The 14,295-nt window shown below is 43.3% G+C and overlaps 1 protein-coding gene across 1 annotated transcript in view; it reads right to left on the reverse strand.

The window, feature by feature from the left end:
• Window positions 1-14,295, reverse strand: part of NELL2 (neural EGFL like 2) — a 450,032-nt gene that overhangs the window by 199,175 nt on the left and 236,562 nt on the right. The window contains exon 11 of the mRNA XM_082256070.1: window positions 2,084-2,186. Within this exon, the coding sequence (XP_082112196.1) occupies window positions 2,084-2,186 (103 nt within the window). The remainder of the gene's footprint in view (window positions 1-2,083; window positions 2,187-14,295) is intronic.

Consider the following 14,295-nt stretch of genomic DNA (forward strand, 5'->3'; position numbering starts at 1 on the left):
TACATATATATGTGTGTGTGTATATATACCCCTATACAGAAGTTCAGATGTTATGCCTGCCTCCAAAGACGCCCAAAAAATGCCCAAAAAAACGCCTGCAACAAAAACGCCCAGGTGTGTTGTTGCAGGCGTTTTTTTGGGCATTTTTTGGGCGTCTTTGGAGGCAGGCATAACATCTGAACTTCTGTATAGGGGTATATATACACACACACATATATGTATATATACACATACACACATATAGGTGTGATAGGAGCGGAGCCCTATGCCTGCAAATAATTTCATTAGCGCAGGCATAGGGTTCCGCTACTTTCACACCTATATGTGTGTATGTGTATATATATACATATATGTGTGTGTGTATATATACCCCTACACAGAAGTTCAGATGTCATGCCTGCCTCCAAAGACGTCCACAAAAAAGCCAATAAATGCCTGCAACAAAAATGCCCAGGTGTGAAAGTAGCGGAGCCCTATCCCTGCTCTACTGCAATTCTAAGACAAACAATCTTTTTTCTATGGCAGTCACCCTGACATGGAAGAGTTTGGTCACCCTGCCATAGCAGTCAGAATCAGTTCACCCTACACTACACTACGGTCACCCTGACACTTAACACTTTCCCTACAGAAACTAGATTATTGAATCTAACTATAGTGGAAAATAGTACCCTAACTACACTAGATATCCCTTTCCTCACACTAATAATTGCTAAATGACACTTTTGAAGCAGGAGTAACAGAACTGCTTCCACTCTCTTCCACAGCCCCTGTATTACAGTGCTAGAGATTTGGCGGGCTATGTCATATACTGGGGGGCGTATTCACTACTGATTGGCCTCTGGACCCCCTAGTCACTCCAATCACATTCCTAGCATCCTCCTGCCCCCTCAATTGGCTTTTACTAATGTTTCTGGTCCAATCACGGGCTTTTAAAGCCCAGTTCCTGTCCCATTGCGATTTGGTCGGTTCTGGTTGCCGAATTCCAAACTTTTTCCGCAAAAAGTTCGGAATTCGGCCTAATTTCGAACAGTCAATATTTGGGTCGAACCGATGGTCGACCCGAACTGTTCGATCATCCCTATTACAAAATTTCTGCTTAATTTGTGACTAGCACTGACTTTTCTTTGAATTACTTTACCCTCTTGAAAAAAAAAATATAAGGGGCTTGGAGAGGTGGACAAACAGCACACTGTGATTAACGACATCTTTCCAGTGATTAGCTGTGTAGGGAGGCATGTCGGCACAAGTCTTACCATTGGAGGACAGGCAGGCTGTTCTCCCAGCACGTCCAGAAAACAGACTATGCTGAGATGGATGTGCTGTCAAGTCTAGCGTGGTCAGTTTGAAATAAAAATGCAGGGGAGCTGGCAGGATCACAAGGTGTTTCACACAAAGGAAGAAATAAAAAGAACAGGATACTTCTTAACGCAAGTACATGGTACAGACAGACACATATCAGGAATATGAAAAGATGGGGTAACATTCTCAAGTAGAACTATAGACAAAAACTTTTTCAATTTTGGATAGACTAAGGGAAAGTTACAACACGTCAGATTTTTTTTTCACCATCTATGTCCCACTGCAGAGATTTCCCTTCAATTCCCGTCTCATAGCCAAACAGGAAGTGAGAGAAAATCCATGAAAATGAAGGGAATTCCTTCGGGACCGCCAGTTCACCAGAACCCGTGTTCCCATTGGAAGATTCCCCCTCTCTTACTTTTCTGGGGACAACCCAAAATTTTGAGATTATCTTTTACTTTCACTTTAAATGATGATAGTAAACAGGACAAATAGAGAGGGCGAATCTCTCAAATGGGGGCACAGATCGCAATAAAAACTGACAAGCATTGTAATCCCTCTCCATTCTATCCAAAACTAAAAATAAAATTGTTTTGTTCTTCGTTATACTTTAGGTATAAAAAATATTATGTATTTTTTTTTTTTTAATTATTTGTGCTTCTATAGAAGAACTGGATTGTGTTCACCATCCACGTATTTGAACCTAGGTAGTCTACTTTTTTTTTTACAATGCAAATGTTTATGTTTTTTTTTTCCCCAATTTTGCTTTGTTATCTGAATATACCTTTGCAGACTGTACAGCAGCTGTATCTCAGTACTATTTGTTGCGATTGTGGACAGTTCAAGGGTAAACATTCTGGGTTTTCTATTCTTAGCATTTTGCTGTTCTGTAAAAAAAACAAACAAAAAAAAACAAAAAACAAAATTAATTGTATACATTCAATATCTTTTGCTTTTTTAAAGTAAATAAAAAATATATAATATATATATATATATATATATATATATATATATATATATATATATATATATATACATATATACATATACACACACACACAGTATATACTGTATACACATACACACACATTGTTAGTAGTTCTATACATCTATACATATATGCATTTTATATTTGGCCATAACCTGGTATCACAGCCTGACTGTTCTAAATACACAAACAAAAAAAATGAAGAATATTACCTATATATTATTTATGCACATACATACAATAGATTTGTTATACACACACACACACACACACACACCATTTACACCTACATTTTAGGTTGTAATTTTATCTCAAAGGTTACATTTATAATACAGAGAAGCCCCGAACTACATAACAGCTGCTGATCCAGGGCGGCACATAGGAGGAACCAATGCACTCCATTCAGCGGGTGCAGGAGGAAAATGGAAAAGATCAGTTCCTCTACATGTCGCCCCCCCGGCCCCTCCTATCCACCTCCTACTGCACCCTCATCCCCTGCAGTGCTGCCGTGTTTCCCCCTTCCCCGCTAGCTGCTGCAGGGGATCGGTCAGAATGCAGAACAGGGAAGGGGCCAGTCAATGTGTAATTAACCAGCCCCTTGATTGACTTAATGAATAGAGTTTGTGATCCGTACCAATCACTGACTCAGTTCATTCATAACTGAGGCATAGTAAATGGTTTACTATGCTTCCGTTTTTGAATGAACAGGACGCTCTGTACAGAGCTATTCCTGTCTATTGATTCATTCTGCGCTGCAGAGATGGAGGGCTGTGTCCTCCATTTTCTCTCTCTGTCTCAAAAGGTAAAACATCAGAAGTCTGTTTAGACCCCTGATATTTCACCAAGCCCCCAATGGGGCTCCTAAAACAAATTGTAAAAAAATAAATAAAAAGTAAAATACATTTTTATTTGTAGAAATATTAAAAAAAAAAAAATAAAATACCGACACCAGTGGCATAACTACCAGGGTCGCAAAAGTCGCACTTGTGAACAGGTCCTGGCATTCTGCCACTGTGGGGGGGGCCCAGCTGGAGATCAGGGGGGCCCTTTATAGTTTCTTGTACCGCGGCTCTGAAGATTCTAGTTATGCCTCTGCTGTCAGAATACAATGTCCCAGCAGGGGTGATACCTCCATTCCCCCTGGCTTGTGTGGAGGAGTAAATCATTTTTTTTTTTCCAGCCCATCAAATGAAGGAAAAAACTAAAACAACTTAACCCAGGTTAAAGGTTGGATCACACCGGGCAATTCCCGTGCATTCCCATGAGGTGCGTTTTGGCTGCAAAATGCACTAGACAGTGCAAAAGGTAATGCTTGCACTACTTTTAAAAACGCACATATAACATGGTACCAAGCAAATTGGTGTCTACAAATGCACCGAGTTCTGTGCTCGGTGTTTGGGGTGTAGTTAATTTATTGGCACCCACATGTAGATCACAGAGGCAGTGCATTCAAACACTGACGCTTTGGTGTAAATTGACCCTAAGAATAGAAGCTTGTATACCAGGAATCAGTTGGGCTATGTTGTTTTGCAGTGCTGTCAATTTAACAATACTACATGTGCTGGAAGCTGGAGGAGAAGAGGAACTCCAGAGGAACTCAGCAGTGCGAATATATTCATTAAAAAGAATGTATAGTTTGCTAGTGTGTTAATGTTTAAAAAAAAAAAAAAAATTTACTTCGATGTATATATATATATATATATATATTTTTATTCATTTTTTTATTATTATTTTTTTTCTGTGGCTGCCATATTTCCTCACTAAATACACAGCCTCTGCTCTTTTTCTTTGCAGTGCTACACAAAGGTTGTACCTTACTGCTCTCCCCAACAATGCAAGCCTAGACTTGGCTGACTTATTGCAAACAATGTACCCTCAGAGGTTGAGATCTTACCCTCAAGTAACTGAGAAACCGTGAAATTAACCACCTGGAGCTCTTCATTTGATTCAATCTCCAATTCTCAATTTTGCACACTAACAAAAATAAAAGTAAGCATCTTATAATGTGAAAGCAATGCCGTGCACACCCTAATCACCACCGTGCAGCGCAGATTCCCCCTGCTGCTCAAGACCCCTCTTTCCACAACACCACCATAGCGCTACCAGCTTCTCTCCTCGCTTCTCGCGCCAGCTGATATGGGGGATGTTTCAAGATGGAGTGGGCAGAGGAAGGGGCTGGTAAATATTTACTGGCCTTTTCCTTTTCTGAACATAATGAGTGATTGGTATGGATTGCTCCTGTGTTCATTAATAACTGAAGCATGGTAAACACAGTTTACCGTGCTTCAGTTTGTGAATGAACCGAAAGCCCCTCACATTCGTTCGCAGGTGCTGTGAAAAGTTGCAACAGGAAGGAGTGTGCAGTGTGACAGATGTTGAATCATGAGTGGCAGAACGGAATGTCATATAGTTTAGTAGACTGAACAGCGTGCATATTTGTACTTCCATCACCAGGGGCGGACTGAGCTGCTGGGCACTTCGGACGTGGTCGAGGTCCCGGCCGGGAAGGGGGGGCCCGGCCAGCAAGGGGGCCGCCGCCCAGTACAGAATTTACTCACCCCGCGATACGTAGTGGGAGGAAGGGAGGGGCCTGGCGGCCGGCACTGCTTCAGTGAGAGGAGGGGCCAAGGCTAGCGCTGGATTTCCATGGTGTCCTGTTTGCTGGGGCTGTTGGCGTCGCAAACTGACATGACGTTGATGTGCCCCACCTTCACAGACCGTGATACCGGTAACGGTCGCTAACCTCACCGGAGACTAGTTCCTGGATGCCTGCTATTGCGAAGAAGTGCCCTCTTCATCTTCTTCAATCTCTGCGACGCCAACACACCCCCCGCACACAGGACATCATATAAATCCAGCGCTAGCCTGGGCCCCTCCTCTCATCGCAGCAGCAACGGCCGCCGGGCCCCTCCCCAGCTCCTCTCTTCACACTGCAGTAGCACCGGCCGCCGGGCGCCTCCCCTCCTCCCACTACGTATCGCCGGGTGAGATAATTCTGTACTGGGCGGCAGGCCCCCTTGCCGGCCAGGCCCCCCCTTCCCGGCCGGGCCCTCGGACCACGTCCAAAGTGCCCGACCGCTCAGTCCGCCCCTGGCCACAGGCCCACAGCCTACCAGCCAGCAAGCCTGCCAGTGCCAGCCACAGGCCCACAGCCAGCAAGCCATAGGCCCACAGCCAGCAAGCCACAGCCTGCCAGCCATCCAGCAAGCCACAGCCTGCCAGCCAGCCAGCAAGCATGCCAGTGCCAGCCACAGGCCCACAGCCAGCAAGCCACAGCCTGCCAGTCAGCCAGCAAGCCACAGTCTGCCAGCCAGCCAGCAAGCCCTCCAGTGCCAGCCCCGGGCCCACAGGCAGCAAGCCATAGGCCCACAGCCAGCAAGCCACAGCCAGCCAGTGCCAGCCACAGGCCCACAGCCAGCAAGCCACAGCCTGCCAGCAAGCCACAGCCTGCCAGTGCCAGCCACAGGCCCACAGCCTGCCAGTGCCACAGGCCCACAGCCAGCAAGCCACAGCCTGCCAGCCAGCAAGCCACAGCCTGCCAGCCAGCAAGCCTGCCAGTCACAGGCCCACAGCCATAAAGACACAGGCCCACAGCAAGCAAGCCACAGGCACACAGCCAGCCAGCCAGCCTACCAGCCAGCCAGCAAGCCTGCCAGTAACAGCCACAGGCCCACAGCCAGCAAGCCATAAGCCCACAGCCAGCAAGCCACAGCCAGCTAGCCAGAAAGCCTGCCAGTGCCAGCCACAGACCCACAGCCAGCAAGCCACAGCCTGCCAGCCAGCCAGCAAGCCACAGCCTGCCAGTGCCAGTCACAGGCCCACAGCCTGCCAGACCACAGGCCCACAGCCAGCCAGCAAGCCACAGCCTGCCAGCAAGCCACAGCCTTCCAGCAAGCCTGCCAGTGCCAACCACAGGCCCACAGCCAGCAAGCTACACCTACCAGCCAGCCAGCAAGCATGCCAGTGCCAGCCACAGGCCCACAGCCAGCAAGCCACAGTCTGCCAGCCAGCAAGCCTGACAGTGCCAGCCACAGGCCCAGAGCCAGCAAGCCACAGCCTGCCAGCCAGCCAGCCACAGTCTGCAAGCCACAGCCTGCCAGCCAGCCAGCCTGCCAGCCACAGCCTGCCAGCCAGCCAGCCTGCCAGTGGCAGCCACAGACTGCCAGCCTGCCAGCCAGAGCCTGCCGGCAAGCCGCTGCCAGCCGCAGAGCCACAGCCTGCCAGCCAGAGCCTGCCAGCCAGCAGGCCTGCAAGCCACAGCCTGCCAGCAAGCCTGCCAGTTCCAGCCACAGGCCCACAGCCTGCCAGCGGTAGCCAGCAAGACCACAGCTTGCCAGCCAGCAACTGTATTTAAGGTAAGAGGAGCCAACTTGGCCTAGGTATGAGAGAGCTATGTTGTGTTTTATTGTGGATGTGGCTGGAAGTGGGGTGTGGGTGGAGGCATGGCAAGGGTGTGTCTGGAGGCGGAACATACGTGGGGCCTGGAAGGGGCCCCTGATTTATTTTGCCCGGGGGCTCTGAGGGTTCTCAGTCTGCCCCTGTTCATCACTGTATTGAGCAGTTTGACCAGTAAATGGAATTCTCATTAAAAAAAAACGAATATAATCAATGAAGCCTACATGTATGCATTGCTTGTTTAAATCCTCTATTTTAAGCCCTAGAGCAGTTTTACTGCTACAGGGCGGAACCTGTGCACCGGATCACACAAACACATTATATATATATATATATATATATATATATATATATATATATATATATATATATATATATATATACAGTGGGTACGGAAAGTATTCAGACCCCCTTAAATTTTTCACTCTTTGTTATATTGCAGCCATTTGCTAAAATCATTTAAGTTCAATCTTCTTTCTCATGAATGTACACATAGCACCCCATACTGACAGAAAAACACAGAATTGTTGACATTGCTGCAGATTTATTAAAAAAGAAAAACTGAAATATCACATGGTCCTAAGTATTCAGACCCTTTGCTCGGTATTTAGTAGAAGCCCCCTTTTGATCTAATACAGCCAGGAGTATTTTTGGGAAAGATGCAACAAGTCTTTCACACCTGAATTTGGGGATCCTCTGCCATTCCTCCTTGCAGATCCTCTCCAGTTCTGTCAGGTTGGATGGTAAACGTTGGTGGACAGCCATTTTTAGGTCTCTCCAGAGATGCTTAATTGGGTTTAAGTCAGGGCTCTGGCTGGGCCATTCAAGAACAGTCACGGAGTTGTTGTGAAGCCACTCCTTCGTTATTTTAGCTGTGTGCTTAGGGTCATTGTCTTGTTGGAAGGTAAACCTTCGGCCCAGTCTGAGGTCCAGAGCACTCTGGAGAAGGTTTTTGTCCAGGATATCCCTGTACTTGGCCGCATTCATCTTTCCCTCGATTGCAACCAGTCGTCCTGTCCCTGCAGCTAAAAAAAACACCCCCACAGCATGATGCTGCCACCACCATGTTTCACTGTTGGGACTGTATTGGACAGGTGATGAGCAGTGCCTGGTTTTCTCCACACATACCGCTTAGAATTAAGGCCAAAAAGTTCTATTTTGGTCTCATCAGACCAGAGAATCTTATTTCTCACCATCTTGGAGTCCTTCAGGTGTTTTTTAGCAAACTCCATGCGGGCTTTCATGTGTCTTACACTGAGGAGAGGCTTCTGTCGGGCCACTCTGCCATAAAGCCCCGACTGGTGGAGGGCTGCAGTGATGGTTGACTTTCTAAAAGTTTCTCCCATCTCCTGACTGCATCTCTGGAGCTCAGCCACAGTGATCTTTGGGTTCTTATTTACCTCTCTCACCAAGGCTCTTCTCCCCCGATAGCTCAGTTTGGCCGGACGGCCAGCTCTAGGAAGGGTTATGGTCGTCCCAAACGTCTTCCATTTGAGGATTATGGAGGCCACTGTGCTCTTAGGAACCTTAAGTGTAGCAGAAATCGTTTTGTAACCTTGGCCAGATCTGTGCCTTGCCACAATTCTGTCTCTGAGCTCTTCAGGCAGTTCCTTTGACCTCATGATTCTCATTTGCTCTGACATGCATTGTGATCTGGAAGGTCTTATATAGACAGGTGTGTGGCTTTCCTAATCAAGTCCAATCAGTATAATCAAACACAGCTGGACTCAAATGAAGGTGTAGAACCATCTCAAGGATGATCAGAAGAAATGGAAAGCACCTGAGTTAAATATATGAGTGTCACAGCAAAGGGTCTGAATACTTAGGACCATGTGATATTTCAGTTTTTCTTTTTTAATAAATCTGCAACAATGTCAACAATTCTGTGTTTTTCCGTCAATATGGGGAGCTGTGTGTACATTCATGAGGAAGAAGAATGAACCTAAATGATTTTAGCAAATGGCTGCAATATAACAAAGAGTGAAAAATTTAAGGGGGTCTGAATACTTTCCGCACCCACTGTATATATATATATATATATATATATATATATATATATATATATATATATATATATATATATATATATATATATATATATATACACACACACACACACACACATATATATCCATATATATATCCATATATATATATATATATATACATACACACACACATATATACATACATACATACATACACACATGATCTGACACGTCTGGGTGGGGGCATGCATGAGTGCAGCCGACAGCTTGATTTCACTGCCATTACACACAGTGGAAGCCGTTCGATGGCTGAACAGTGCTCGATGTCCTCTGGCATCCACCGATGGGGGTGCCATTAGGCAGAGACACAGAACTGCGATCTGCCTATGTAAACAAGGCAGATCGCCGTTTTGACAGGAGGGAAGGGATGAAATTTGTGTCTCTGCAAAGCAGGGAGTAAATTCCATCTTTTCCCTTAGTGAAAGCACCTCTCAGCATAGCAAAACACTGGCAAAGCACACAGTTAACCCTTTGATCACCCCTGATGTTTACCCCTTCCCAGCCAGTGTCATTAGTATAGTGACAGTACATCTTTATTAGCATTGATCACTGTATTAGTGTCACTGGTCCCCAAAGTGTCAAAAGTATCAGTGTCAGAATGTTCGCTGTAATATCGCAGTCCTGCCATTCCTAGTAAAAAAAATAAATGAATAAACATATCACATAGTTTGTAGACGCTAAAACTTTTGTGCAAACCAATCAATATACTCTTATTGGGGTTTTTTTTTACTAAAAATAGGTAGCAGAATAAATGTTGGCCTACATTTATTAAATTGGATTTTGTTTTTGTTTTTGTTTTTTTAGGTAGTTTTTATAGCAGAAGTTTTTTCCAGAGTGATCATGGGCCTCTGGGCTGCATCTCTGATCAGTCTTCTCCTTGTATGAGCTGAAAGTTTAGAGGGACGGCCAGGTCTTCGTAGATTTGCAGTGGTCTGATACTTCTTCCATTTCAATATTATCGCTTGCACAGTGCTCCTTGGGATGTTTAAAGCTTGGGAAATCTTTTTGTGTCCAAATCCGGCTTTAAAATTCTCCACAACAGTATCTCAGACCTGCCTGGTGTGTTCCTTGTTCTTCATGATGCTCTCTGCGCTTTAAACGGACCTCTGAGACTATCACAGTGCAGGTGCATTTATACGGAGACTTGATTACACACAGGTGGATTCTATTTATCATCATTAGTCATTTAGGTCAACATTGGATCATTCAGAGATCCTCACTGAACTTCTGGAGAGAGTTTGCTGCACTGAAAGTAAAGGGGCTGAATAATTTTGCATGCCCAATTTTTCAGTTTTTTTATTTGTTAAAGTTTGAAATATCCAATACATTTCGTTCCACTTCATGATTGTGTCCCACTTGTTGATTCTTCACAAAAAAATTACAGTTATATATCTTTATGTTTGAAGCCTGAAATGTGGCAAAAGGTCGCAATGTTCAAGGGGGCCGAATACTTTCGCAAGGCACTGTACCACAAAAAAAATGGAAAAAAAGCAGAGGTGATCAAATACCACCAAAAGAAAGCTCTATTTGTTTGGGGGGAACATACATTTTTTGGGATACAGCCTTGCATGACTGCACAATTGATAGTTAAAATATTGCAGTGCCGTTTCCCACAAAATGGCCTGGTCATGAAGAGGGTAAATCTTTTTTTTGGAGGTCAAGTGGTTAATAAGTAGCAATTTCAGGTACCTGGATAAGAATTGTTGCCAAGTACAGATAGATGCAAAAGCAAAACACATGGGAAAAATAAAAAATAAAAAAAAGGAAAAAAATAAATAAAAACACCACACCATTCTAGTAACGTGTTCTCTTGTTCACTTTCTGATTTTAAAAAGTATACATGTAAATTTAGCCCGCTGGACACAGATGGCAGAACAAATCATTATGTAGTTAATAATTAAATAAAACATCACTATAGGTACTTGCAAAAGAATAGCTTTAGCCAGAAATGAAAAATGGGTACACATGATAACCAATCACCATTCTAGGGCTGCAATGATTAAAAGAGCCTTATTTAAAAAGGAAACTCGCTGTTATATTAGAGTGTTTGTCATTCTGGTAAAAGTGTATGCAAATGTATTTGCATGCTGTCATCCAAGCATATGGGTCTGCCAATTGGGATTTTCCACTGCCATTAAATAAACTAAATAAAAAAACATATCTGCTTGGAAAATGAAAGTAATTTGAAATAAATGACTCCTCCATCTGTATGTCTCTGCATTCGTTTAGCGGATTTTAACACAGAATTGAGGGCTGTATTATACCCATTTAGCAAGTAGCTTTCTTGTCTAAACTGTTTAAACACGAATATTAGATGATGACTGAATGACTTTATATTCCGTCTTCACGGGAAAAAAACCTTTGTTTAAAGAATAGAAATGTTCTACTTGTTCTTGATGTACCTCACGTTTTTCTTTTTTTAAAAGAAGGGCTTGGGCATGAAACAAAGGCACAGAATGTATTCTCACAGGCATTTACAATGGCAATTACTTCAACAGATGCTGTGTGGGAAAGAGAAACAATAAAGTGATACAAATCTAAAAAAGCATTGTATTAATAATCTCTACCAACAGCATTGAGCTACACCAGTCTTTTTTTTTTTTTTTTTTACTAATTTACTCAACAGTTTTTCTATACAATATAGAATATAAAAAGTGTGACAGTATTAATGTTCCTGATCGTGTATGCCCTATTTCTTCCCAGTAAACGCCATTCATTATTTTGCTATAACTGCCAAATCATGTAGGTAGAAAACATAGCAACTGTCAATTCTATACACAGAACAGAGGAAGAAAAAAATTCTATATGTGCTAGAATTACAGATTGGTGAAAGTTTTGAATCTTGCAACCTGCATGTCTCCATAGGCAGTCATCCCTTACAAATGTGTGCAATCTTCCACAACACATCATACATACATTTTCCCCTTCGCTGTGCTACAATAATTCCTCGTTATAGACATAGAGGCACAGTTCAGGATTATGGTCTTACCTAGCATGATGTCAGTGCACATGCAAATAACATGCCCTGCCATAAGCACATAATCATATGGCAAGGAAACTGACTAGTGTACCTAGTGTAGCTGGTGTTAATAAGCTCAGACTCATGAGCATGTCAAATTCAGAATAAACAGCTCTCATTTGTGATCAGTTTGATATCAGCTTAAAATCAGGTTTGAGGTGCATTTACTTTGACTTGAATGGAAAAAAAAAATATTTTGTTGTGAAAAATATACTTCATGGACTGATGTCAGAAGCAAAAAAAAAAAAAAAAAAAACACATTTCTGAATATTTTAGCTTTAGAGAAGATCGGTGGTCAGGTTGGGAAAGTATAGTGGTTTTCTACATACTTGAATGTATTATGGTCAGCAATACGATGAACATAATTAAAATACTACTTATAGTTCATGTTTATCTAGCCAAAATATTTTTTTTTAATATCACAATTCTCATTTTGAGACAACATTTGGTGCTTTAGCCTTGCGTTTCACAACCTTTTTTCAGTTGCGGCACCCTTTAAAATTCTGCACAATCTTGAGGCACCCCATTCTAAAATAAAAAAAAACTAAACTAATAGTTTTACATACAGCAACATCCATACACATGGGCCGTCCAACATTAGAAGTGATTTATTCCTCCACAATTGCAAACTGGTACTGACTAGTATGCTAGTGTTTCTCTTCTACTTCAGGGTCTCTTCTTCTACTTGCCAATGTGACCCCAGCGCTGATGGAGAGGGGAAGAGTAAACAAGGATGCTATGCAAGCACCTTTTCATTCTCCTTATCAACCAGTGATGTAATTGGTTGTCAACTTGTCAGGAAGCCAGAGAATAATTTAAAGGAGAGAGCCACTATAATATTAATCTAATAATGCACCAACATCCCTATGTGATATAAAAGTAAAACCAACTACAAAGTATCGTGGGACTTTTAAGGTGCGTTTACTCCATTAAGGTAATTACATAGTTACATAGTTAGTGAGGTTGAAAAAAGACATCAGTCCATCCAGTTCAACCTATGATGTGTGTGTGTTTGCTTTTAACCGTACCTTGTATACCCCTGTATGTTGTGGTCTTTAAGGTGTCCATCTAATAGTTTTTTGAAACTATCAATGCTCCCTGCTGATACGACTGCTTGTGGAAGAGAATTCCACATCCTTACCGCTCTTACAGTGAAGAACCCCTTACGCACTTTAAGGTTAAACCGCCTTTCCTCTAGTTTTAGTGAGTGGCCACGTGTCTTATTGTATCTCCTTTCTCTGAATAGTTTGTTCCTTATGCTCGGGTCACCAGTACAGTATTTGTACATTGATATCATATCCCCCCTCAAGCGTCTCTTCTCCAGAGAGAATAGGTTCAGTGCTTGTAGTCTTTCCTCATAGCTGATGTCCTCCATTCCCCTAATTATTTTTGTTGCCCTTCTCTGGACTTTCTCTAGTTCCAGCACATCCTTCCTGAGGACTGGTGCCCAGAACTGGACAGCATACTCCAGATGTGGCCGGACCAGAGTCTTGTAGAGAGGGAGAATAATCTCTTTATTTCTGGAGTGAATCCCCTTTTTTATACATCCCAGTATTCTGTTGGCTTTGCTTGCGGCGGCTTGGCATTGCATGCCACTGCCAAGCTTGTTGTCTACCAGTACCCCCAAGTCCTTTTCCATCCTAGACTCACCCAGAGGTTCCCCCCCCCCCTAGTGAGTAGCTTGCTTTCTGGTTTCTGGCCCCCAAGTGCATTACTTTACATTTTTCAACATTAAATCTCATCTGCCATGTAGTTGCCCACCCCTTTATTTTGTTCAGGTCCGCTTGCAAGGTTTCCACATCCTGCATAGAAGATATTGGCAAGCCTAGTTTAGTATCATCTGCAAATACTGAGATTGTACTAGATATCCCCTCCTCTAGATCATTTATGAATAAATTAAACAGGATTGGTCCCAGGACAGAACCGTGGGGGACCCCACTTTCCACACCCGCCCAATCCGAGTACTCCCCATTAATCACCACCCTCTGTACTCTCCCCTGGAGCCAGTTCTCTATCCAGGTACTCACCTTATGGTCCATACCTACCTCCCTTAGTTTGTACAGTAAGCGTTTGTGGGGAACGGTGTCAAAGGCCTTTGCAAAGTCCAGATACATCACATCCACAGGCTTTCCTTTATCTAGGTGGCAGCTCACTTCATCGTAGAAGGTTAATAGTTTGGTTTGGCACGAACGATTTTTCATGAATCCATGCTGATTACTACTTATAATACCGTTTTCATTACTAACGTCTTGTATGTGGTCCCTTAACATCCCCTCCAAAATTTTGCAGACTACTGATGTTAGGCTGACTGGCCTATAGTTATAATGATTGTCAAGACACAAGATATGGTTAAAAAGGAAAAATATATTTTCCAACTATCTATTAGAAAACTATATTAAAATACATACATGTTTCAGGATGCCAGTGGCTTGACCTGCACTGTCCCCAGGATTGTAATACTGCAAAGTTAAAACCTGTAGCAATTTGTTGCAATTTATAGGCATTTTGTCAAGGCCCCCCTGAAGAACCCAGGAGGTGCACCAGGG

Source organism: Pelophylax lessonae (genome assembly GCF_965119305.1).
Source record: "Pelophylax lessonae genome assembly, chromosome: 4".
NCBI lineage: Eukaryota > Metazoa > Chordata > Amphibia > Anura > Ranidae > Pelophylax > Pelophylax lessonae.